Source organism: Scophthalmus maximus, chromosome 12 (genome assembly GCF_022379125.1).
Source record: "Scophthalmus maximus strain ysfricsl-2021 chromosome 12, ASM2237912v1, whole genome shotgun sequence".
In the NCBI taxonomy this organism is placed as follows: Eukaryota; Metazoa; Chordata; class Actinopteri; order Pleuronectiformes; family Scophthalmidae; genus Scophthalmus; species Scophthalmus maximus.
Genome location: NC_061526.1, coordinates 11,553,229 through 11,577,792, shown reverse-complemented (window position 1 = coordinate 11,577,792; position 24,564 = coordinate 11,553,229). Strand labels below are relative to the sequence as shown.

Sequence of the window (24,564 nt, the reverse complement as noted above, 5' to 3'; positions counted from 1 at the left end):
CAGCCTCTTATCAGCTGCTTCCTCACTCTGAACTCTTTCTTCAAATCGGTGAAATGTTTCTGGGTTGAGTTTAATCAGCTTGAATCCTATCTCGGCGATCGGCTTCTGCTGCTGGGACTTGTCTTTCCTTTCTTCTCGGGTCTGCATCCTTTCCTGTGACTGAAGGGCACTCTCTGGTGGTCGTTCTCCTCCTCTGTCCTGAATGCAGGATTCACTACATCTCTTCATCCTCACCATGCTGATTTATCCCATCCTTTATTTCAGAAACACAACAAATAGCTCAAAAAACCCTCAACTTTTGCAGAGCTAAGACTTCACTTCTTGACTGAAATCAAACTATCACGTCCACCGTATCTGGGAAATCAGTTCTTACCTTTTCCTTCGTCTTTCCGGCTACTATAAGGATACTTATTTAAATGCTTTGGTATCCTGGAATAGTAATTTTTTATAGACTTTGACTTTTCTTGCAGCAAATACACCCGGGTCCAGCTCTGAGGACTCCTCTGGCTTAACCAACCTTCCTAACACTGCCAGTGGAGTGATTGTCCACCCTGCGAACCCTGCAATCTCTGTCCTAGAAGGACAGTTCTCTGCCAAAGCAGATACATTCAGTTCATTGCCTCCATCACTTGACGAACACACCATCAGTTTCCGTCTTTCTCCCGTCCTCCCTGAAGAGAAGAGTAATGGTCCATATGAGTCCTCGGATTGTCGCACTATAGTCTGTCCAGAAATGGATGTAGAGCACCCACAGATTTCTTCCACTTCGGGCACCATGGACCCTCTTTCTGTTCTTCCTGACTTATCACAAACAAACTCTGTTGAAGGAAATACCCCAAATACTTCTCCTTTGCCAAGTCACGGTAGGATTCAAGCTGGTCTAAACATCTCGCCACACCCCGACAACGAAGAGGAAGCCAAGACAGCTCGACATAAAAATGAGCACGACTCCAGTTCAGTCACATCTGTCTTGGATTCAAAAGATTTGCATTTGTCAGGCAGACCAACAGAGGGCAGTGGATCCAGCTCTGGCCTTGAGCGTAACGGGCCCAAACAGGACTTTGATGAAGTCGCCACAATCAGGACCGACCTTTCTGCTTTTCCAAGCTTGACTGTTACCTTCAAGGTGGATGGTACAGGGGCACAGAGTGGATCGACCGCAGCCAAGATGGCCACTGAAACAACTAATGATACTGACAGTACAAGAAGCAAAACAGGTGGCAGAATAAAATGGAGAAAGGAGGAGGATAAAGTGATAGAAGAGAATGAAAATGAGCCAAGTCACGAGGAGGAAGAACAGATGGGACGTGAAGGAATGAGGGACATTGAGTGTGAGGGAGTGAGGAACATGGATGGAAATGCAGACGAGAGTGTCAAACGGCACAATAGCACAGCCGGCCGTGACGCGCTTAAAGAAAAAGAGAGAGAAACCGACGTTGAAAGCGCAGCAGGAAAGACGATGCACACTGAGTCCGGCAGTGGGGAAGAAACTCAGTTGGGTGTTGGAGTTTTTAGTTGGACTGAGGACGTCAGCGGTTCTGGAGAGGGCGGTGGAGATGGAGGAGGAAAGAGAGTTAGTGAGGATAAAGAGGACGCCCAAGCTGTAGCTGAAAGGGAAGGCGAAGGCAAAGGAGATTCAAGGGAGGACGGCAACAGAGACGCTGTGTTCGGAAGAGGAGGTGGTCTGCAGCCGCCTGTCAGTGGAGGTAAACCTGAAGTAGAAGTCCCACTGTTTGACAGCAGTGAAGGAAATACCAGTGGTGGCAGCGATGAAGAGAATCAGAACACGCGTCTATACAGTCCAGGTGGTGGGGGTAACTTTACTCTTGAGAACAACAGGGAGGGGGACGGTGATGGTAAAAGAAACGTAGATATGGAGGGTGAGGAAGACATTGAAAGAGTTGATCAAGATGACAGCGATGGTGTAATTGGAGAGAGTTTGCAGCAGAGTGTGGACGAGTTGTTGTCTGATTCTGGAAGGAGCCCCGTGTTGGGGCGCCTAGTCCCTCTGATCAGACTGACAGGCACCGGCAAGACCACTGAGGAGCAGATGGAAGGTAAACGTGACACATTGTGAAGCTTCTCCTCACCACTGCCTCTCTGTTGTGAAGTGGGACATTGTATTTGGGGTTTTTTTTCTTCTCAAATACTGTAAACATATACATACACATAAAAGCTGCTTAAAGCTGCAATAATCACTATTTTTATACTAAGAGAATGAAATGATGATGTGCAATGGGAAAGGATCGGTTTGTCATGAGGAACGCTATATATATATAAATCCAGGCTGTGGTCAGAAATTCACTTTAAAGTTGAAAACAAATTTTAAATATTTTTCTTATGTATGGCTTTGTTTACATTTCACTTTTTAACTCCTGTTTTGAAAGTGCTACTTTACACACGATCCCTGTTTCTCCCGCTTCTCTCACCGACACTCCCACCCCCCGTCTCTCACCCGGTACACCCCTTTTTTGTCTCACCAGAGGGCAGCAACAGCAGCCACGAGTCTCGGGTCGGGCTGGTCGGAGGCGTGGAGAGGGAGAAGAGGACAGTCGTTCCTCTGGCTGTAGTCTCCACTCTCACCATCCTCTGTCTGTTGGTACTGGTGGGCATACTCATCTACTGGAGGTACACACACACACACACACAAGTTCAATATCTGTCTGCGTCAATTTTTCCTGAGCAGTTAAGTTAAATTCAGATCTTTTTTTCATCACAGAAACTGTTTCCAGGCTGCACATTTTTACCCTGATGACACTGCATCACCTAAAGTCATATCTGCTCCATCTACACCCCTGATGCTGGCCACAGGTTACACACACACACACACGCACACACGCACACACACACACACACGTTATTTAAGTGATCACTGCAATATCAAATGTGGTGTGATCTGGTGTATTGCAGACGGCCACGAGCCGCTGACAGTGAAGCAGTTCGTGAAGCACGTCATGGAGCTCCACACCACCAACACCTTCTTCAAGGAGTTCGAGGTAGGTAGAATATCCATGATTAGGGTTAGGGAACATAAACAAGATATTTTTACGGAAATAATCCTCCAGTAAAAGATCGTAGACGGGTGCTCGGTTGGGAGACTTGTCTAGATTTTTCTGACGAAGGTTTAACCAGAATAAAAGCACCACCCATTTGTCACAGCCCCTTAATGCTCTTCCATAATCTCTATTAACATCATGCTCTACAGGAATATCATGTAGCCCAGTGTTGATGTGCAACTTGTTTAATATCAGTATGTATGGTATGAGGGGTGTTGGGTACTCACCACGGCAAATGTAGCTTGGTTCTCATTCGAGACTCTAAATTTAAATACACAAAAAACACAAGACCACCTGGTGACATATAACACTTTACACTTAAAATGTGAAAGAAGATTTTTTTTGTGGCCAATTCCATATCTGTCCATAAAGTTGTCAACCCATTTGAGAACAGCTTGTGGGTTAATTTCAACCAACAGGTACATCTGCATGGCATTAGTCACCTCCGTGTCCGAGCATGAACCTCTCGAGGGACACATACACAGATGTGGATTAATGGTTTTGTTCTTCTACAGTGTGTTTGTGCGTTTTCCCCCATTTTGTTAGTGTTTTTGCCTTTTCTACACCTGCGACAGACCTACATTTTACATCGAATTTTTATTAAGACAAAAAGAGGCTAAATTGATGGAGCCATGTGCTCATATCGCAGCCTTGCTTTAAAACCTTTGAAGTATTTGTATCGTCAAAATGCTGCCTCGATATTTCACAGTGTAGAAAAGGTCATGGCTTAAGTTAACAGATCAGACGGGAAACTCCTACTTAGCATGGCCTCTCTGTGTGTATCTGAACCCCATATTCCTGGACCTGCACTGACTCCTTGTCTGTCTGTCTGTCACCTTGTCCCCTTTCCCACTCTCCTTTCACCACCTCCACCACCATCATCGTGCTTTCTGCATCCTCACCACCCTCCATTAGATTGTCAAAGAATCCTACGAGGTAAGACACAGACATTATCACCCCTCTTCACTTTTTTTTTCTTTTTTTACATTTCTGGAAGACTTTAGCTTTGTTTGAAAAAGAATCTCCATCATCTGACCGTCTGTTGACCCTCTGCATCATCTGTTTTCAGATGTGATATTAAAGGTGATATATTATGTAAAAATCTCTTTTTCAGTCTTTGTGAAAATAAATGTGTGTATCTGTGGAGCATGCCGGCCCACAAACTGTGAAAAAAAGACTGACTAAACCCTACAGCCTGGTTCTGAACAACTGGTTCAGATTTTTCTCCCACTCTGATGTCACAGTTGGGCTCTTTTGGGGTAACCCCATCTGCAATCTGATTCGCTGGTGAAGGGGCGTGACATTTCCTACACATTTTGAAATCGGTTGACCAATCACAACAGACTGGGCCAGCTGGCCAATCAGAACAGACTGGTGTTTATCGGGAGGCGGGGCTCAAAGAAATCCAGGCGTTTTAGACGAGAAGAGCTGCAGGAATTGGCAGTATGAGAACACATCATACTCTGAACATCAGAGCATTTAAACCTTTTCAAGTGGTAACACACATTAAAAGTATGAACCTGAATATGAGCATAATATGTCACCTTTAACATATTCACTGACATATTTTGTCAGTCATGGAGCTTTTAACATATTTTGTTAATCCAGAAATAAAAATTATAATCCTTCCGTCCATGCAAGGGAAGCAGCACTAAGTCTGTTGTGGCACAATGAGGCTTTAATATTGAAACTGTGACCCTCATGTCATGTAGCATAGTCTTGTTTTTTAAATTCGAAATACAACTTCCCTTAATTCTAGTGACCGCGCCATTCTTAAGTGGTTTACCAGTTTATTTTAATATCTAAGATGCTCTAAACCAATAAAATATTTCATGTTCACTTGTGGCTCCGAGGTTGTTTAGTTTCCTCTGAGCGAATTAATCAAAGTCCCGTTTGTCTTCCGCTGTGTATTTGTGTCGTGTTTCAGGAGGTGCAAGCCTGCACAGTGGACATGGGGATCACCACCGACAGCTCCAATCACCCCGACAACAAAAGCAAGAATCGATACATCAACATATTGGCCTGTGCGTCACCGCTCAACATGGTCGCCGCTCAACATTTACGTGTGAATTGCACAAAAGTGACAATGACATTGATCTGTGTTTTTCCCTCTCCCAGACGACCACAGCAGGGTGAAGCTCTCCAGCAGCTTGGACAGAGAGGGCAAATATGGGGACTACATCAACGCCAACTTTGTGGATGTAGGTACATTTTTGTGGTCTGTTAAAATGTTACTATAATTTAACCGTATGTACTGTATTCACACATCTCAGTGTGCCCAGTGTTTTCTCTCTTGGCTACAGTCAACAGTGGTTTTCCTCTGCAGGGGTACGAGCGAACGAGGGCGTACATCGCAGCTCAGGGGCCTCTCAGAGCGGGCAGGGAAGACTTCTGGAGGATGATCTGGCAGCAGAACGTCGGAGTTATCGTCATGATCACCAACCTCAAGGAGAAAGGACGGGTAGGAGGGCTCACTGCTGCTGCTACACCCGTCTGACACAAACACCAGCTTCCCTACTGAGTTCAGGAAATGTGATCCGAATCTTATTATGGCCGTCTGACCCATTGTACGTGGGTGGGACAAGACCCACCCATTTTTTAAGACCAATGATATTGGACCCACCCACTTTTACCATTTCTAATTCAGCACATCTGTCTATTCACTCGTGGGTACAATCAGAGTGCTGTCAGTCAAATCCATTCTGCTTCCAATAAATTAATCTCCCTACCGCGTCTTCGATGCTCCCTTGCCTTCCACGCTCCTGCTGTCTTCATTCATTCATTCATCGTCTACCGCTTTATCCATTTAAGGGTCGCGGGGGGTTCCTGCGCTTCCTCCCCTCAAATCCATTCCCAGTTATCAAAAGAGCTGAATCCCTGAGCTGAAGAACCAGTGACTGGAAAGTACAAATGTGATGAAATCTTGTTGGATTGAAACCTACACTGAAACTAGTCCTAGTGTTCTGCCTTCAAGCATTTGTCCCGTGCATTGGTAAATGCATATAAGAATCTCAGGAACAATAATAGCAAAATGGTAAACTGTGAAATACCCACATTACCAATGACATTTCTGCAGTTTTGTCTCACTCAGACGTTTAGTATAACAATATTGAGTATTGCAGCTTTACATTTTTTATGTCTGTGCATACATTCATATCAATAGAAACATGAAAGTGGTGCCGAGACATTTTGAAAACCAGCATTTCATCATCAATCAGCAGGATGGAGCCCTGATAATTATTTGATCACTGTAACCTTATGGTTTAGTTTCTTCTACATTTTGACAGAGGTGGCATGAGGACAAACAGACCGTTGAGACTCACACCTCGCCGTTGGTTGCCTGTGCTTGTGTCTTATTATCCTCTCTCTCTCTCTCTCTGTCTCTCTCCCTCTCTCCCCGCTTCAGACAAAATGTGACCAGTACTGGCCAGAAGAGAACACGGAGGAGTACGGTCCATACCAGGTGACCCTGAAAAGCAGCAAGACCCTGGCTTACTACACGCTGCGGACGTTCACCATCAGAGATACCACAAATAAGGTACAGCGAACACACACACACACACACACACACACACACACAGGCACCAACGAAAAACAGGAGCTGCTGTCCCTCCACATGGATAATTTAAACTTGGACATGGTTAAACACTTTAGGTAATGCACACACACAAAGACGCATAACCACACCTTCTCTGCTCCGGCAGGCGTCTCCGAGGAGAGTTGAACACACAGTCCTGCATTACCACTATACCCAGTGGCCAGACATGGGCGTCCCAGAATACACTCTGCCTGTCCTGTCCTTCATCAGAGCATCGTCCCGGGCCCGCACACAAGAGATGGGCCCTGTCGTGGTACACTGCAGGTAGAACCGGACCCTTCTTTGACTGATGGCAGCATGAGAGCTTCTATTTTCAGATGTACTGAACAAACTCTGTGTGTTGACATGAAATGCGACGTTTGCACATCACAGTGCTGGTGTCGGGAGGACGGGAACCTACATCGTGATCGACAGCATGCTGCAGCAGATCCAGGATCAGGGCACGGTGAACGTTCTTGGTTTCCTGAAACACGTGCGCACTCAGAGGAACTTCCTGGTTCAGACAGAGGTATGTGGAACAGACACACACACACACACACACACACACACACACACACACACACACACACACACACACACACACAGATAGTGTTATGTGTCCAGTCAGTCAGTCCTCATTGAGAACATCCATCTCTCTCCTGAAGGAGCAGTATGTCTTCATCCATGATGCTCTGGTGGAGGCCATCTTGAGCCGCGACACCTCCGTGACCTCCGACCTGCTCCACGCCTATGTGTCTGACCTCCTGACCCCTGGGCTGTCAGGCAGGACGCGCATGGACAAACAGTTTAAAGTATAATAAACAGCTACATTTCAGACCTCAAAATTTCGATAATTTTATTCTTCTTTAACTTCACAATGTGAATATAACGATCGTATATGACTCCTGTTGTGTTTCAGTTGATCAGTCAGCGGCAGGCGAGGCACGCAGACTACAGCACTGCCCTGAAAGACGGCAACGCAGAGAGGAACAGAGCCAGAGCTCTGATGCCTGGTGAGCAGAGCTCGATCACTAACTGGATGAAGCGGTTAGAGCCACAGGCGCCTAGAGCCACACTTTTTTTAAAATTTGATTAAGTGTAGTTCTTTTTAAATTTGGGAATATGCACCAGCAAAAAAGCCCAATATCGGCTGACATGATGAAGGTCCATGAGGTGGGTGCTGTTTTATCACCTGATGTGTTGGCAGCTGTCAACATCCATTTTTCTATAACCCTTGTTGTCAAAGCTCATATTGAGTTAACATCGTACATGGATTAATAACTGAATTTGTGTTTAATCACATTCAAATCACCATCATTCGCCGGCATATTAGGGCCATTGTAGGATAATACAAAGCTGGGTGAGGGGGGGTAACATTTTGAGAAAAAACCCTGAATTTCTGAATTAATGTCGTAAATTGACCAGAAAAAAAGTCTGAAAAATGGTGCTTTAATCGGCTTCATTGTTTTATACAACTAATCTTCAATCTATAAAATGTATGTCCTATTGTTTTGTGACCAAGAGTCGGGGGTTGGGAGGGGCTCTTTTCACTGAATATGCATATTCCTGATATCAAAATACTGACTGAAATTTAGAAAGAACGAAGAATGCATCCAAGGTCCGATGATGTCAGTGCATAGTAATTAGCCATGTGGATTAACCTTTGGTAGAAACCGCCAGCAGCCACATTTACAAGACCAAATTTCAAGATTTGTGGCAAACTAAGAAAAACAGTCAGACTACATACAGACAGCTTTCGTTTTAACCTGCTTGTAACAATTCGCTATTTGCAGAGTAGCACACTGTGTTTGTGTATGACAGCGGATGTAAACAAGAGACTGCATGTAGCCAGAGCAGATTGAAATATTGCTTTCCTCCAAAAAACCCTGATGTAATTCCTTGATAAACAAAACACCATTTTCCCGACTTTTTTCTCGTAGATTTGCGTACAATGGCCCTAATATGCCGTCGTACCATCATCAGTCAGTGGAGTCATGCTAGCCAAGGCTAACATATTAAAACAGAACAACCCCAAATTGAAGTCAATCACAGCTGACGTTGGGGGCAAGAGGTCGGGAACACCCTGGACAGGTCGCCAGTTTATCACAGGGCTGACACATGGAGAAAAACAAACATTGACTAGTCACTCTGACGAAATTACATACAGTAGAGTTACTGCAAGCTGCGTGTTTTCGCTGTTTGTATCTTCTCCCCCCGTAAATGCATGTCTGTTTTTCTCCGAGCTCTGCCATGTCCAAAGACGTGCTGCCTGCAGGGACTCCGAATTGTTTGTCATAGTGAATTTTAGCATGAATGGTTGTTTGTCTCTGTGTCAGCAGCGATCGGATCCAGTCTCCGCCCCCCCCGGCCTCAAAGGATGAGTGGCACAGCTAATGGATGGATAATACAATTTTTTGAGAAAAGATAATGAGGTTCTTGAAGTGTTTAATGTCAGATTGATGTTTTATTTAGACACTAGACTGTGTGAGGGCGGCTAGTCAGATTTTGCAGTAAAATATAAGCCACTGCAGGATCACGATATGGCCAATAATGGCAATGCATAATAATGATATCTGAAGTGAAACTAGTTAAACACAACCCCAAGTATACTAGAGCCGCAAAGTCAGTATTGTCAGTCTAAAGTTGGCCAACATGAGAAACTGTAACCGTCTGCTCACACTGTACCAGACCAAGTGATGCTGCAGCGGCAGAAGCCCCGAGCAAAGTGTCGTTCCTTCTTTTGAGAGTGACGTAGTTCTCGATTGAAGTCTGCGGTAGACTGAGATACGGGATCATGTGACTGACTCGTCAGTGTGGTGAATGTGGATCAGAGGCTCGTGAAACAATGCCACGTTTGTTCTATTTCAAAACTCGTCTCTGTGTTTTTTCGTACAGTGGAGAGATCGAGAGTGTGTCTGACGGCTTCAGAAATGAACTGCACGGGCTTCATCAATGCCTCCTACGTCATGGTAACGCAACTGGATGTTGTCTATTGTGGTGTCAATTACTCATATAATCATGTATTGAACATATATTCTGTTTAAATTGTGTTTTATTGTATTCTGGGAAAGAGTAGTAAATACTGTGCCTGGAGTAGAAATTCAGATAAAGGAAGTGTGGTTAATAAATAGCTGTTTTCATTAGGGGTAGTAAGTAAGTAAATAAATAAGCAAGTAAGTAAGTAAGTTAGTAAGTAAGTAAGTAGGTAAGTATGTAAGTAAGTTAGTAAGTAAGTAGGTAGGTAGGTTGGTTGGTTGGTAGGAAGGTAGGTAAGTAAGTAAGTTAGTAAGTAAGTAAGTAAATTAGTAAGTTAGTTAGTTAGTTGGTTAGTAAGTAAGTAGGTAAATTAGTTAGTAAATAAGTAAGTAAGTAAGCGTAATAAGACATCCATTTATCACCATTTTAAATTAAAGGGCAGTTTTGCTGTATATTTTGCGAGTTGTGTGACACTGCTCACGTTTTCACATGCAGGGACGTCACCACAGTAAGGAGTTCGTAGTGAGCCAGACTCCTCTGAGTAGCACGGTGGCTGATTTCTGGAGAATGATCTGGGAACACAGCACACACACTGTTGTTCGTCTGCCGGACGCACACTGTCAGGTACAGCACATGCACACAAACACACACACACACAAAAAAACTTTCTCTACGTAAATGAGTGCGTACTGTATTAACACACACCCTCCTCCATGTTTTCATGTCCATGTCAGAGTGAAGAGAGGGAGTGTTGTGTCTACTGGCCCAGTAGAGATCAGCCAATGAGCTTTGAGGGTTTCACTGTGTCGTTCTCGGGGGAGGAGCACGTTTGTCTGTCCAACGATGAGAGGCTTTTGATGCAGGACTTCATATTGGAGTCTACACAGGTAACACATAGAGACACACACACAGCATATTGTACAGATACTGTTAGGACTTGTCATTCAGACACTTGGACTTTCTCACCCTCACGCACTGGGGGCCTGTACTACGAAGCGAATTCAACACACCCAGGATATGTTGTTCGTTGTCTGGATTGACTTAACCAAACACCAACCATCCTGGATCACCTGTACTTAGAAGCTGGATATCAACTGTCTCAGTCGAAACTGGGTTTTTCTGTCCTGTTACGAGCTTGTTCATGTGAAAGAGGTGGAGTCGGTAATTTACCAGCGACATCGTCAGAACCACAAATAAAGTTTTCAACATGATTCGAAAAGAAACGCTGATACGTGCAGGTCGATTTGGTTTTAAAGGACACAAAGTCAGATGAAAATAATGTGATCAAACAACTAAAATAAAAAAAGACTTACACCTGTGAAAAAAATCAAAAAAACGAAATCCTATAATTATGGGCCTTACATTAAGCACATTAAGCCTTTTCCTCCCACTATTGGGAAAATGCTTAATGTAAGATAACGTCCATAATTATAGGATTTCGGTTTCGATATCTCAGAAGTTTGGTGATTATTGATCGCTGCTTCAGCACATTAAGTGATGTCAGACGGTTTCTGCTGCTGAAGCGGAGCAGATAAGACGTTCATGTGTGATGAAGTCAAATCAGACGGAACTGTTCGTTCATGATCATGAGGAATATTGATCAGTGTGTGGATCATTATTCTAATAAGAGATAGTATTTAGTTAAAGTTACTATTTATCGCCACAGTCACCTCATGTTGTTGCAGTGATAGAATTGAAGCACTAATATTAATGCGTCTATATGTATTTATGTAGTGTGAAATCTCTCCCTCCGTTTATTAGAAGTTCAAATTGGACACATGAAAAGTCTGGAACAGCAACATGATTCCACTCATTCATAAATATCTGCTGCGCTTTATTATTTGTCACATTACTCTAAACTCCGTTGTCCCTGATGGGATCCTGTTGAATGATGACACTCTGGTTCCCAGTGATCTGATTGGTCAGTAGTGCGGCTGTTTGACAGGCTTTGATCTCTTATCTGGAGAAGAAGGTTAGCCATTCAGCATAAGGTAGCATGGTGATGTAAGAAGAGAACTGGCTTTGTAGGACGGAAAAACCAGAGTTAAAGCTTAAGTTGCCTCTACTTTCGCAGTACAGGCCCCCTGAATCCCCCTTTTTACCGTTTCTCTCTGACCACACAGAACAATTTCGTGCTGGAGGTGCGTCAGTACAGCGCCCCCTGCTGGCCAAACCCTGACAGTCCCATCAGTAACAGCTTTGATCTGGTGAACGCGGTCAGAGAGCACAGCAGACGCACAGACCGGCCTACGGTCGTGCATGATCCGTGAGTACACCGCAGACAGGGTCGCTCAGTCGTTTGACAGTTCTCCCTCTGGGTGGGTACATTATCCATGGACCACCACGGTTTGCTGTGTTTTATCTTTGTTGTGTGTGTAGGTTGGGAGGCGCTACATCGGGGCTGTTGTGTGCTCTCACCACGCTGTCCAGCCAGCTGGAGGAGGAGGGAGCTGTAGACGTGTACCAGGTGGCACGCATGACCAACCTTATGAGGCCTGGGGTGTTTAATGATATAGTAAGTGCTGACATACACACACACACACACAACTCACGCACCACATTTATGAACTTTGAAATCACAGTTTACCAGTTTTGGGGGGGAAATCTCACCCCACCTTCGAGGAGTAGCCGGTGAGGTGTATTATTTTGACCCAAGTTTATGGCAGTTGCTGTCTCTGAGGTGTGTGTATTTGTGTGTTCCCACCCCCCCCCGCAGGAGCAGTACCAGTATCTGTACCACGCTGTGCTGAGTCTGGTGAGCAGCCAAGAGGACCAGAGAGCCCTGCAGAGTCCAGAGACCAACGGATCCGTTTCACTGGGACAGACCAACATCGCAGAGAGCATGGAGTCGCTCATGTAGACACACACACACACGCTGTCTTTACACGCGATACTCTCAGACTCAGCTGCTGGATCCACCGGAGACACATTTCTGGTTCATATGTTAACTAATGGCTTTAGTGATGGTTAATAGATGCTGTTCTAATGTTTTTATAGAGCTGTTGAATCAGCAATGTCTGGATTAGGTCAGACAGGCCGGATTGGTCAGACAGTCTGACCACTTACTACTATATAATAAAAAAAAGGGCTGCAGATTTTCTGGACCAAAACACGCGGAGCAACATCTTACAAAAACACGCCAAGTTGACGATTATAAACACTTTTTCTATTAACATGTTGACACTGGTCACTTGATGGAACAAACATCGAGAGAAGTGAAATCAAAAAAAAAGAAGCTTCACTGCCTTTCCAGCAAAAAACACGTGTGGAAGAGCAGAGGCTCCGTAGTTTCTGAGAGGAGGCCGAACGTCCATTTAAAACACGGAGTAAATTCATATTTTTTAAAGAGTAAAAAATACAGTTTCATAATGTCATTGTCAATGACCTATCTTTTCATGGCCCATAGACGGACCCTCCCTGTCCCTCTACTGGAATCTCTATTTTACCTTTTTTTTGTGTATTTGTTGTTTAGTTTTTTTATATTTTCTCATATATATTCCATATTTTTCCTCAAGAGCAGAAATAAATACCGATTCAAATTCCAACTCAGCGAAAAATCATTGTGTATGAAATCGTATGATGATTGATGATTAATGTTTTCCTCCAAAATGCGTTATGCACTGCGGCTGAATTACTACCACATGCCCATATTTTAGAACAATTGTTTAAATAACCAAAATCTGTGAGGCCTCACTCGTGACAGTAGAGTGACTGCCAGTCGAATTGTTTGCTTGTGTCTCGTTGCCACTGCCACGCGGCCTCTGGTGCCTTTTGTAATTCATATTATTGTACTCTTAAAAAAGAAAAAAAAACAGTTTTGATACTGTACAACAACTGTGGGACTAATTACGCCAAAATAATAATAATAATATTGTGTGGTTTGTATCTATTTTCTTAAAGGAGATCAATGTCCTGTTGCGCTCGGTTGGTGTAACTTTGTCTGAGAGGAGAATCTGGACGTTAAAGGGAAATTCCACCCAAAATCGATCGAGGTTTCATGGTCGTAGCTCTTGTATTAGTCGGAGAATGAACGAAGTTGAGAGAACGAGCGAAGGGAGCGGAGAGCTCAGAGCTCGTGCCACTTGCTACCACTGATCCCGTTTTTTCGAGGAAATCCACGCGTTTCCACTGCGTCGGACTGAATCAATCAACCCTCCGACTCACTTTCACGTTGCCGCTCGAATGTGTCTGTTTTTTTTGCGTTCCCCACTGTACCGTTTCCACTGAACTCATCCTGGGATGCAAAAATCACACGGGGCAACAGCAGTGACACCAGAGAGCGATTCAGAGCAGATCTCAGTTTATGTGTAAATACCCCTGAAATATAATACATGGAAAGGCCAAATTACTGTATGTTTATACTGTACCTTTATATATTTTCTATTTTACTATTAAAAAATGATTTTCTAGCCATTTACACACACACACATATATATATATATGTATAACTGTGTGGATTCTATTTGATAATTCTAGCCTGGAAATATTGATCATATTTGTTTATACCTTTTAATGGAATGTCGTCTCTTTTTATCTTTACGATTATGTAGCGGCTTAATATCTACCTGTTATCTCCAGATATAAACTGGTGCAGTTTGTACATAAGCAACAGGCTTAAAGCGACACAATTAAAGATTTGTTTCAAACCTTGTTTATGTTTTAAACATCTCTTTTTTTTTCTACTTAAGCGAGAAAAGAACGCAGGACGAGGAGTTATGGTTTTCTCATGCTTTTATTCATACTATGATACACTGTATTGCATCGTCTCCCCTGATGGACCTCTACATGGCATGATAGCAAAGACATACAACAAAATATCAAATAATCAATGCACAACCACGAAAGGGTAACTGAAGATTACGCCGGAACCAAAAAATATATATATATATATATATATATAGTCATATTAATATTTGTCATGACACATGATACTGTAGCAGTCACATAAGATAAAGTGTATATAGTGCATTAAGAATGAACCTCGTTACGCCGGGAGAGAGAGTGCCCGTCCTGGAAAAATATTTATTTATTTATTTATTTATTGCAAATTTCCGTTTAAAAAGTCACCTTTTCAAACATCGAAATGCAAAAACTTCATTGTACTTTCATCCAATCACTCCGTGTTTGTGAAGCCTCGGTATCTGAGGAATTATCACTTTAACGAGGCTAATTTTTTTTATCAGGTGGGTCTTGCTTTTCAGGCATAATCTTTTATCTATCAGATGACGCCTTCAGCCGGATCTTTGTCTCTGAGGGATATTCGAACACAGCGGGTGGTGCGAAATCTGCCGTGCGCCTGCGGGGGCTGTGGTCGAACCATAATATCCAGTATCCCCCAATAAATCTTCAAGGGCCCAGGGCTGTCTCATTATATAAAATTTGCATATTTGAACAGGCTCCTTTGGCGGTTTATATTTTTATTTCAGCCCTTTATATGTGCAACAGCTTTTTGGTGTTTTTTTTTTCCTTTTTTTTTACTCAAAACCTAAACTACCCAGGGTTCTGAAATCATCACGTCCGCCTCATCTTTTACACAAAAAATGCTACCGAGAGCGATTTAAGAAAATGAAATGCTGATTCCATGAATGTAAACACTTGTAAAAGAGAAGAGATAAAACTATTTGTAGCATTTCTGGGCCCCCCCCCCCCCCCCAGAAAAAAAGAAACAAACATCCTGATTAAAAAACAAAAAACACTGATTTTCGATAACCACTTTTCATGTGTTCGATCAGTGTGAACACATCAGCTTGGGAAGAATTGTCCAACAGAACAAAACAAAAACTTAAAAAAAAAACTTTAAATGACACAAACCCTCGTCTGTATTAATGTTTCTTTGATTATATCACAGATAAATACTTTGACCTCACACAAAAAAAAGAAAAGAAGTTATTATGCCACACTGAGGTGTCAGAATTAAAAACAGAAACACGTTGCTCTCGCTCATTGGACGCCTCGGCAGTGTCGATGACGACTGACGGATCAAAGTCACAGCCATATATTCTCAAATTCACTGTCATGTGAACTTTATGACAATACTAATTATTGCAGATCCCGCAAAAAATAAACTCTGCAAAAAATAAAGGCTGAGTACAAACAGGGGAAATGCTGCTGTTGGCACCTGAACCACAGTGTCTCACGCAATAAATTGATCATAACCAGCATTTCTTTCAAAATAAAAGCCTGTGTGTTTGTTTTCACCGCTAAATCTGCCATGTGGAAAATTACACAAAAGCAAAAGGTTGAAAAAAGTCTAAGTAAAATACACTGAGCGCAAAATGTGATACAGGCAAGTAAATGCTTTGTATATAAAATATTTATTTAGGGGAAAATAGCTACATTCAGCTACAAGGCTTACAGCACCACAGATTCCACCTGTTCCACGCATACGAGAGACTGAAAAGGATCAGACTCTGTTTATTATTATTATTATTTATAAAAAAATTTACTGTCAAATTGCTGGTAAATGATCTGTGGCGTTTCCAGTCGTGGCTGGAGCCCCGATGATCCGCGTCGGAAAAATAGTTTGGAAAATTTGTCCTTTCTAGAGGGAGACACCACAGTGAAACCTTCTCATAATTAATCACAATTATTAAGGCTATATAATGATTTAATCTTTTTAAAAGTGAGTGAGAGGGAAGTGACTTTTTGTTTTCGAGACACTGCAGCTCGTGACCGTGACGAGGTTTAAAAAAGACTTAGCTGAATCCTCACTTTGGGAGATCAAGGCAAGTCTTTTGTTAATAGAATATAATATTGAAGCAAAGTATTAGGTCACGCATAGTTTTCTTTTCTTCGTCACTGTGTAATATTTGTGTGTGTCCTCTTTTCATCTCTGCAGCCTTAATTTCCCTGACAACCCTGTCAGGCAAAGAGGAGGAATTAGATTAGACAACAGTACAAGGCAAACAACGTTTAGTGTGCGTGTGTGTGCGCGTGCGTGTGCTCTCCTTACAGAGTTGCTTCGTTTGCGTTTCCAGCAGTCTGGGTTGAGTCTCTTCTGTTCGTCTGCGAGGGCCTTGGCCTGTACGGTGAAAGTACGCCGCTCCTCACTTCGCATTTTCTTCCAGCGCTCGCCAAGCAGGACGCTGATTGCTCTACAACACACAACACAACGCTGCTGCACTGTGCGGCTTCACAACAAACACACGTCCCAGAGCGCACTGTACCTGTTGTCTTTGCCTGGGAACATCTGCGTGTACTCCACCCGGAACTTCTTGGCGAACAGCATGAAGGCGTTCATCGGCCGCTTGCACCTGACGGCCGTGTCGTTGCTCCCTCCCTGTGCACTGGCGGACGGGCTCTTGTTTGGCTTTTGATGAGGGGAGCGGGAGTGTGTGCGACTGTCGGCATCTGTGAGAAGTTTAGAAAATCCCTTTAAAAACCTATCAACACATACTACGTTCTACCTGAAGTTCGCTCTGCTTTCAAATAATGCATCCTCAGTGTTTGTTTTTATTTATCGTTTTCCAAGATGCAAACAATCTTACCGGTGACATATTATGCAAAAATCGCCTTTTCAGGGTGCACATAAGTGTGTGTATTTGTGGAGCCTTTGGGCCCACAAATTGTGAAAAAAGACCACCCTGTCGTTTTTTTGTGATCTGGCTAAACCCTACAGCCTGGCTCTGAACAACTGGTTCATATTTCGCTCCCACTGTGATGTCACAGTTGGATTATTTTGGCGTAACCACCACTGCAATCTAAGTATCTCCACTTTTCTGGTGAAGGGGCGTGACATTTCCTCCACATTTGGTTTATCGAGAGGCAGAGCTAATTGAAGTCCAGGTGTTTTAGACAGAGGGTGAAAAGGGGAGCTGCAGGAATGGGCAGTATGAGAACACTGATGCATTTTCTGAAAATTGGAGCATGTAAAGCTTTTCAAGTAGTGACCCTCATTAAAAATATGAACCTGAATATGAACATCATATGTCACCTTTAATGTTCCTGCTTATTCACACAGTGGATTATCTGAACGTTATGGAGACGGCACCTTGACCTTGTGGCGTGTCTCTGTCCGGAGAAACGGCTCCTCCGCTGGACTGGGAGGCGCGTCGCCGCCTGGCCATACTGCTCAACACATAGACCGCAGAGGAGTCAAGGGGAGTGAAGTCGTAACTGAGAAAGAATCGCACACAATCATCAATCTGCTGATATGCATTTACGCTATATTTGAACATAAAGCAACACCGAATCATCATCAAATGTCTATTTACCTCCTAAAGGCGTCAAAGACCAGCGAGTCATCCGTGTGTTTGGCGTCCCTGTGTCCCGGAGGCAGGCAAACGTCTCCTACCGCCATTTCATAGCACGGTATCCCATAATGCACCACGGTCAAACTCGGGTAGAAGGACGACCACCCTTGACGGGAAGAAGTGCAAAAGAAGAGAGGTCAAATCGAAAGGAGCCGATGAATAATTCAGAGATTCGCTGCTGTGTCGCTCACACTACCTTTGCTCTTCACATAGAAGGGGTGGTCCAGTTGGCACCTGGCGATCATGGGGGCGTTTCCAAATGCGCCGGGGTCAAAAGTCAGATGTAGGACGGCCTGACCCGACAGCACGGTCTCGGAGTGCTCCAAGAGCTGCAGACCCTCCGAGCCGTAACTCTGTAAAGGAAGGAGCAGTGTTTTTTATAAAATACATTTACATATATCTTTACTATACATCTCTGAATATAACCACTGGACAAGTAAGTTTTTGTTCTGCTTAGATTACCCAGAATGCCGTTCAAATCAAAACACTGCATTTTGCAGTGAAGTTATCATCAAGTCCTGGGTTGCAGTCGAATTGTCAAATTTGCTTAGGAAGTTTCCTAAATCATGAAGTGACCGGGAAGTATTTCGTCGGCAGCACGATTCAATCCAAAGTAGAAGTAGAAGAAGTAGAAGAGTATGAATATGACCCAGAAGAGACGCAAAACATCATGTAAGTTACCGTTGCCTATGAAGCATTTATGGAAATTTGTAGTTTTACCACAGCAGACGCGCGTCAATAACCTCCTCCTTTTCTTGATGACGTATCGTGAAAGTCGAGTTGGATTCTCTGAGCAGCGCTGTCTGCTTTTCCTAATTCCTATGAGTCCTCCTTTACACAGGAAGGAGGATCTGAATCCAACCCTTCTCCTGCTGCTCTACAAAGATGCCACAGAATGTTCCGCAAATGATACTATGACCCAAACAATCTCCAATGCAGCGTTCGTCACGTGTGAAGGCGAACGCCTGAAAATGTCGGAACCTTCCAGAGTTGGTATCTGAAAAACGTCTCGGGTGTGGCGATGGGCCCTGAATACCTTCAGAGATCCGGACCGCTCCTCGTCACAGGAGTCTTCCTCGGCAGAGTCCAACTCCTCAGCTTCCTGCCACTGCACATCGCTGCCGCCATGGAAATGCAGACGAGTGCCTGACGACAGAGAGGAGCGGCCCTCCATCACACTTATGACAGGCCCATACGGTATATGAAACAAAAATCGTGAACGTATGCGTGTGTGAGTCTACCTTTGAGAAAACAGTGCCAGGCGGTGGCTGGCCATGAGGAGCTCCAGCCCATGTCTTCGTCGTCAGACAGAGAGGATCTGGTCGACACCACAGAGCCGCATTCACTGCTCGTCTGGGGGAAAACGGGGAAGGAGAAGCATCATTAGCACAAGTCTGCCTCCATGCAGACCGCAGGTCGCACACGACCAAGTGTTTCACACTTCTGGCAAAACAATTACAAGGGGATGCAGCATTCGTTTCTATCCAGCGGGACGTCGTGTTTGCAAAAAAAATGGCAGAAGACTGGCGAGGAAACCAAGAAAAGGAAGCAGGCGATAACATGAGCTCTACTGTACCCTGCTGTGTCGGCGCTCCCTGCCATGACCTCTGGAGGGCGACAGTGAGCTGCTGGGGAGACGAGGAGGAGGAGGCCGGGCATAGGAATGTAGATCAGCACTGATGCTGGAGATGCAGACGAGGGAGGAGCTAAAAAAAAACGACACACACTTGTAAATTGGTAAATGGCGATTTAGATGTTTAAATAGTTAAGGAGTTTATTGTCCTTATCTTAACACTCCTTAATGCTTGTGTTGTTGCTGTTGCTGTAATTTAATTTTGTTCATGACCAGAATTATTTTTCTTTGAGATATACTTTCCTTAAAAAGTGTAGTTTGTATGGGAAGATACAATTTAGAGAAAGGATGTTGTAAGTGTTGAATTGATTACATAAATGTCGGGAAAAGATCATTTTATTAACATTTTATAGTGCTTGTTGTTGTTTTTTATTTTTGTTACACTAAGGAAAGTGGACTCTTGACCTCAGTTTTCTAAAATCCCAGCTAAAGCTCTGCTAATTTTGTTCTTTAAGACCTGTGTAGCATTTTGTGAGCTCGATTACAAAAGAGCTTAATGGTAAGACAAAAATGTATAATATAAAAATATAATGATTCTATAGACATTAGAAATAGTAAGAAGTACAACACGGAATTAAACATAAGATGAGATACAGAAATAAAACAAAAACATGTTTAAAACGGGTAAAAATTAATGAAAGGTTTTCCCATGAAAGATGTGATTTTCATATTCATACATGGCGCACGTACCTGCGGTGAGGAGACGCCTGCAGCAGGGGGCTCTGGGGCCCTGTGGCGATGTGAGCCAGCTGTGTCAGCCGGTGCGTGTCGGGAGGCCGCGGGCAGTGCATCGCCGCGTGCGCGCGCTCCTCCTGGTGGGACACACCCACCTCGACCTGGTAAACCAGCGCTGCCGCCGTGGGCTCCGCCTCCTCCCGAACCTCCTGTAAATCTGGCAGGTCGTCTGGTAAGGGGGCAAAGCGAACGCCGGGGGAAAAGTTTGCGTCACAAGTGGATCTTGTATTCAAGGAATTTTAAAATAAAAATACGTTCCCACATGCGTTTTATAAGACTGTTTTAGAGTGTGCTGCTGTGTTATGTACCATATTCCATGTAGCTGTCACTGACGGGGCCGCCAGGTGAGGGGGAGAAGTGCTCGTCACAGCGGAGAAGGTCATGTGAAGTCATGTCGCCGTCGACATTCATCATCACTGAAGGGGAGAACACACAAGCATGGCATCACTGTGTAGGAAGCACACCTGACTAATTTAAACTTTTACAGGTGGAATTTGTTGTTTAAATAGATTAAGCATTTTAATTAAGTTCCATTACATTTTGATGTACTGGCTAGAATAGCAATGATTTAGTATTACATTATGTATAAGCACTTACATATTTTTTAAACTTTCTAAAACTCAACACAATATCACCTATAGTTGTTTTCCACATAAATTCACAAACGATTACTATGGTTTTGAAATATTTTTTATTAACATTAGGTTATTATGTTACAAAAAGAATAAAAGAAACAGGGGTTTTTGCAATTCTCAAAGATTCAAAGGACTCTAGCAATTTGTTATTAAAGGGAAATTTTACCTTATTAAAAACTACTGTATGTTTTCTATAGGAGCTTCCAAAGTAAAAGAAAAAGAAAAATTTAATTATGTATCATAACATATCAGGTTTATTTTTTAGACTTGGATTAGAAACTACACAGTTGTGACGGAGAGTCTGTTACCAACAGGAAGTGATAGACAGGGAGGGTCAATCAAAACACACTACAAACTAGTGTAGGTTGGTTGTTTTTTTTTAAATACTGCAGATTTATTTATTTATTTATACATGATTATATTGTTGGAGGAACCCCATTCCTTCATAGATTAACGCCAGTGCAGATTAAATGTACCTGCGCGTTCAGGCCGGAGCTCGGGCTCCCGGACCTGGCAGGCTTTGGGGTCACCGGGCTGCACGGCCGGGGTCACCACCTCCCACACCATGATGTCCACGGCAGGGGGCTGAATCATACACACAAACGTAAAGGGACACATTTTTAACACATATGCGCCATGTGATCTGCAGGTACGGTGCATTTATACACCGGTGACATATTCTAAAAACATCCCCCTCCCATCCCTCACCACACACACACACACACACATATACACTACAGTAACATGATCCTCCTCTGTACTGTATATGGTTGGGGTGACATAGGGTTACTCTGGGCCCACAACAGGCCCCTATGTTTAGACACATTCTGCAGCTCAGTGCTCCATCTTATCATATATGGATATTAATAACTGTCAACGACGCCGAAGAAAATGTCGGATTCAAACCATAGACTGTATTAAAGGCATTCAATCGCGTGAACACGATTAGGAGCGTGTTTATCCATTTGGTCACGTGACTCGCTCGCTCTTGATCATAAACTTTGGGATACTGCGCGCATGCGCACCAAAAGGCCCATTCATTCAGCGCTGATGGGAAGCGATAAATACTGTGAGACCTTAAATAAAGCGAATATAAAAATGTTTAACCTTCCAGGACAAATTGGTGGTCGTGAGATAACAGACTGACACTAGATGCAAACAGCGTCGACAGTGGTAGAGTTTAGTAAAACGGAAGAACGGAGCGGTGTTCAGTTTTGTCGTCGTCGGGACGAAAAGTGTCGACGAAGTTACGTCGACGAAAAACTAGTACGAGCCTCTTTTTTTTGTAAGTCTTGCGTGTCAACGCACACGTTTAACGCTGTGAATGAGATTATGAGCAGGGAAATGTGGTGATACACTTAGAAAAAAAGGGAAAAAAAGACGAGCCATCTTGTTGCGCAAAGGCAGCGACGCCAAAACAACTGGTAACAACGTCAACAATGAAAAGCTGCACCGAGGCGCGACTACGGCAGAAAAACACAAAACAAACGTTGTCAGCGTCGCACTAATGTTCGTGTGCCAAGTACACGGGCACGTATGTCGACTGGCGCCGCCGCTTGTCTAATTCCACGTTTTAAAAAGCCGTAAAATCATTCCTATGAACTTTTCCGTAACTCACCAAAACAGTCGCCTTGTACGGGGAGAAGGCGGGGGGGCAGGTATAAACAGTGGTTTCCCCAGCGATCCCATTGGCCCGATCTGATGTCACTCTGCGGCTTCCCTCGTCCTCATTGGTCCGTTCAGCACAAGGCTCGCTCTCTTCATTATCATCGCCACAACAATATCACTTAAAAAAGCACTGGGTGGGTTCTAAGTGATGGAAGTGAACCAAAAGTAGCACACATCACAAATACAAATCGTTTTATCTAATAAGATATAATATAGAAATATACAATAATAAATAACCACATTGAGACTGTGATACTATAACACAAAGGAAGATACCTCACAATGAGGCAAGATCCTTTAATAGCAATGTAAAGAGCTGAATCCCCTCATAATGTTACCCAAATATTGGGATGCATAAAAATCCAAACACTGAAAGCATTTAGAGCATTTTTTCGAGCATGTAAAATTCAACCACAACAAAAAGGACAACGGCATTTGTTGAATACATATCTAACAAAATAGAAAAAGAAGTGTTACTTAATTTACATGCACGAAAGGGAGTAGGGAGAAATATAAACTTATTTAATCCTAGCCATTAACAATTAAATCGTTATTTGAAATAACTTTATACAATTATAAAGCTATCACCCATAGTTACATATCTACAGTTAAATACAGTTCATCATTTACATAACTATATACATAGAACCTTAATTGCCCTGAAGACAGAGCATATATACATTTGCATATATACATACACATACCATACATGCATATATACATTCACACCTACACACCCGGGGTCTCATTTATAAACGTGGCGTACGCACAAAACGGGGCTGGAAACGTGCGTACGCCACTTCCTACACCCTGCGCGCGAGGGAGAGGGAGAGAGTGCGGAAACATTCCTCTTTGCCTCCACCTTGAATGAATGAGCTTCTTTATGTCGCACATTTAAAATAATACTCAAGCAACACAAATTATATACATGTTTGTGAAGGAGTTGAAAGATGTAGCGAAACTTCAGATCGGACAACTTTTTCTCGTTTCTCCCGCTGTCCACTATGTCCCACTGACGGTTGACAGCCGCAGCAACAAGTCGCCTCTCGCACTGCTTCTTTTTATTAGTGATCCCCTGCTGTGCCACTGATTAACGCTGTTTTCCGGGCGTCCCCCTCCCTAAAGGCGAGTCTATGGCAGTGTCTGAGAAGTGAGTTTTTTTTCTTTTTCTTTCTCACCTGTCGGAACGAAAGAACAATTGGATGCCAGGATCATTAATATACGGATCAGCATTCATGAGGTGATTTGCATTGACTATTTATGGTTAACATGGGCGTGTACAGGGCGGGATATGAGGCCGATTCACGTACGCACACTTGTAGGTGATCTGTGATTTATAAAGGGAGAATTGCGCACAGGTGTGCGTGCGCACGCACGTACACTTTTAGATCCTACGCACGATTTTATAAACGATACCCTAATCAAAGCCCTTCTTCATCCCTGTATTAAGGGAGGATCATATCTTTATAATTTTTTTAAAAACTGGATAATGTTTGGACTATTGCTTTAGTTTAACATGCAGACTCTTCCACAATTTTCAATCCACAAATTGAGATACATCATTTTTTCACAGTTCTTTTTCAGAGTTAAAGTAAACGCTGCATGCAAGTGTTGTAGTCTAGTGAACATGAAACTGATAAAACAGCCAAAATGATTCCCTTTGTTGGCATGTGCGGAAAAAACAAGAAAACGTATAGGTATGCATGTTGTTGATATTTGCAGCAGCAGCAGCAGCAGACAAATTGTCATCAGCTCAGTCGTCCAGTGTAACTAGTACAACAGGTAGGTTCAGCCAAAGAACCCAGTCACTTCTCTGGCTGCTCTGAGTCTCAGATCCACTGTTGGAAATCCTTCATATCGCTAAGTACACACATCCTTAAAGTATAATTGTAGAGGTGGAACCACATTTAGAGAAAAACATCACCTTCGACTCCTCTCAATGGTGGGGTAAAAAAAAAAGTGCAGTTATAATAACAAGCAGTCAAGACTAAAAGTATCTACTGAAAAAAACTATTTGAGAAGTTGGTCATGA

The 24,564-nt window shown here is 43.3% G+C and overlaps 2 protein-coding genes across 5 annotated transcripts in view; one reads left to right on the top strand and one right to left on the bottom strand.

Annotated features, from left to right (window-relative positions):
- Positions 1-14,260, top strand: part of ptprz1b (protein tyrosine phosphatase receptor type Z1b) — a 63,152-nt gene extending 48,892 nt beyond the window's left edge. Inside the window, exons 15-32 of one of the 2 annotated variants that reach the window (XM_035646219.2) lie at positions 2,484-2,628; positions 2,720-2,811; positions 2,911-2,996; positions 3,972-3,992; positions 4,984-5,080; positions 5,175-5,257; positions 5,383-5,517; positions 6,463-6,594; positions 6,761-6,918; positions 7,027-7,162; positions 7,299-7,445; positions 7,553-7,646; positions 9,529-9,602; positions 10,105-10,233; positions 10,344-10,496; positions 11,733-11,875; positions 11,989-12,124; positions 12,326-14,260. In XM_035646219.2, the coding sequence (XP_035502112.2) occupies positions 2,484-2,628; positions 2,720-2,811; positions 2,911-2,996; positions 3,972-3,992; positions 4,984-5,080; positions 5,175-5,257; positions 5,383-5,517; positions 6,463-6,594; positions 6,761-6,918; positions 7,027-7,162; positions 7,299-7,445; positions 7,553-7,646; positions 9,529-9,602; positions 10,105-10,233; positions 10,344-10,496; positions 11,733-11,875; positions 11,989-12,124; positions 12,326-12,469 (2,105 nt within the window). In that variant the 3' untranslated portion in view covers positions 12,470-14,260. The remainder of the gene's footprint in view (positions 1-2,483; positions 2,629-2,719; positions 2,812-2,910; positions 2,997-3,971; positions 3,993-4,983; positions 5,081-5,174; positions 5,258-5,382; positions 5,518-6,462; positions 6,595-6,760; positions 6,919-7,026; positions 7,163-7,298; positions 7,446-7,552; positions 7,647-9,528; positions 9,603-10,104; positions 10,234-10,343; positions 10,497-11,732; positions 11,876-11,988; positions 12,125-12,325) is intronic. The other variant, XM_047336134.1, reaches the window with a different exon arrangement.
- Positions 14,261-14,322: 62 nt separating this feature from the next.
- Positions 14,323-22,604, bottom strand: LOC118317499 (HMG box-containing protein 1-like). 3 transcript variants are annotated; one of them, XM_035646254.2, is made up of 13 exons: positions 22,483-22,604; positions 21,341-21,449; positions 20,538-20,645; positions 20,185-20,398; positions 19,438-19,567; positions 19,103-19,214; positions 18,898-19,007; positions 18,058-18,214; positions 17,823-17,967; positions 17,600-17,724; positions 16,776-16,959; positions 16,562-16,703; positions 14,323-16,467 (listed from the first exon to the last, which is right to left on the bottom strand). In XM_035646254.2, the coding sequence occupies exons 2-13, from the start codon at positions 21,429-21,431 to the stop codon at positions 16,450-16,452; spliced, it is 1,536 nt and encodes a 511-aa protein (XP_035502147.1). In that variant the 5' UTR covers positions 21,432-21,449; positions 22,483-22,604; the 3' UTR covers positions 14,323-16,449. The 3 variants fall into 3 exon arrangements, with proteins under 3 accessions (XP_035502147.1, XP_035502155.1, XP_035502177.1); XM_035646262.2 differs by having other exon boundaries at positions 17,606-17,724; XM_035646284.2 differs by lacking the exon at positions 21,341-21,449 and having other exon boundaries at positions 22,483-22,537.
- Between the last annotated feature and the right edge of the window lie 1,960 nt (positions 22,605-24,564).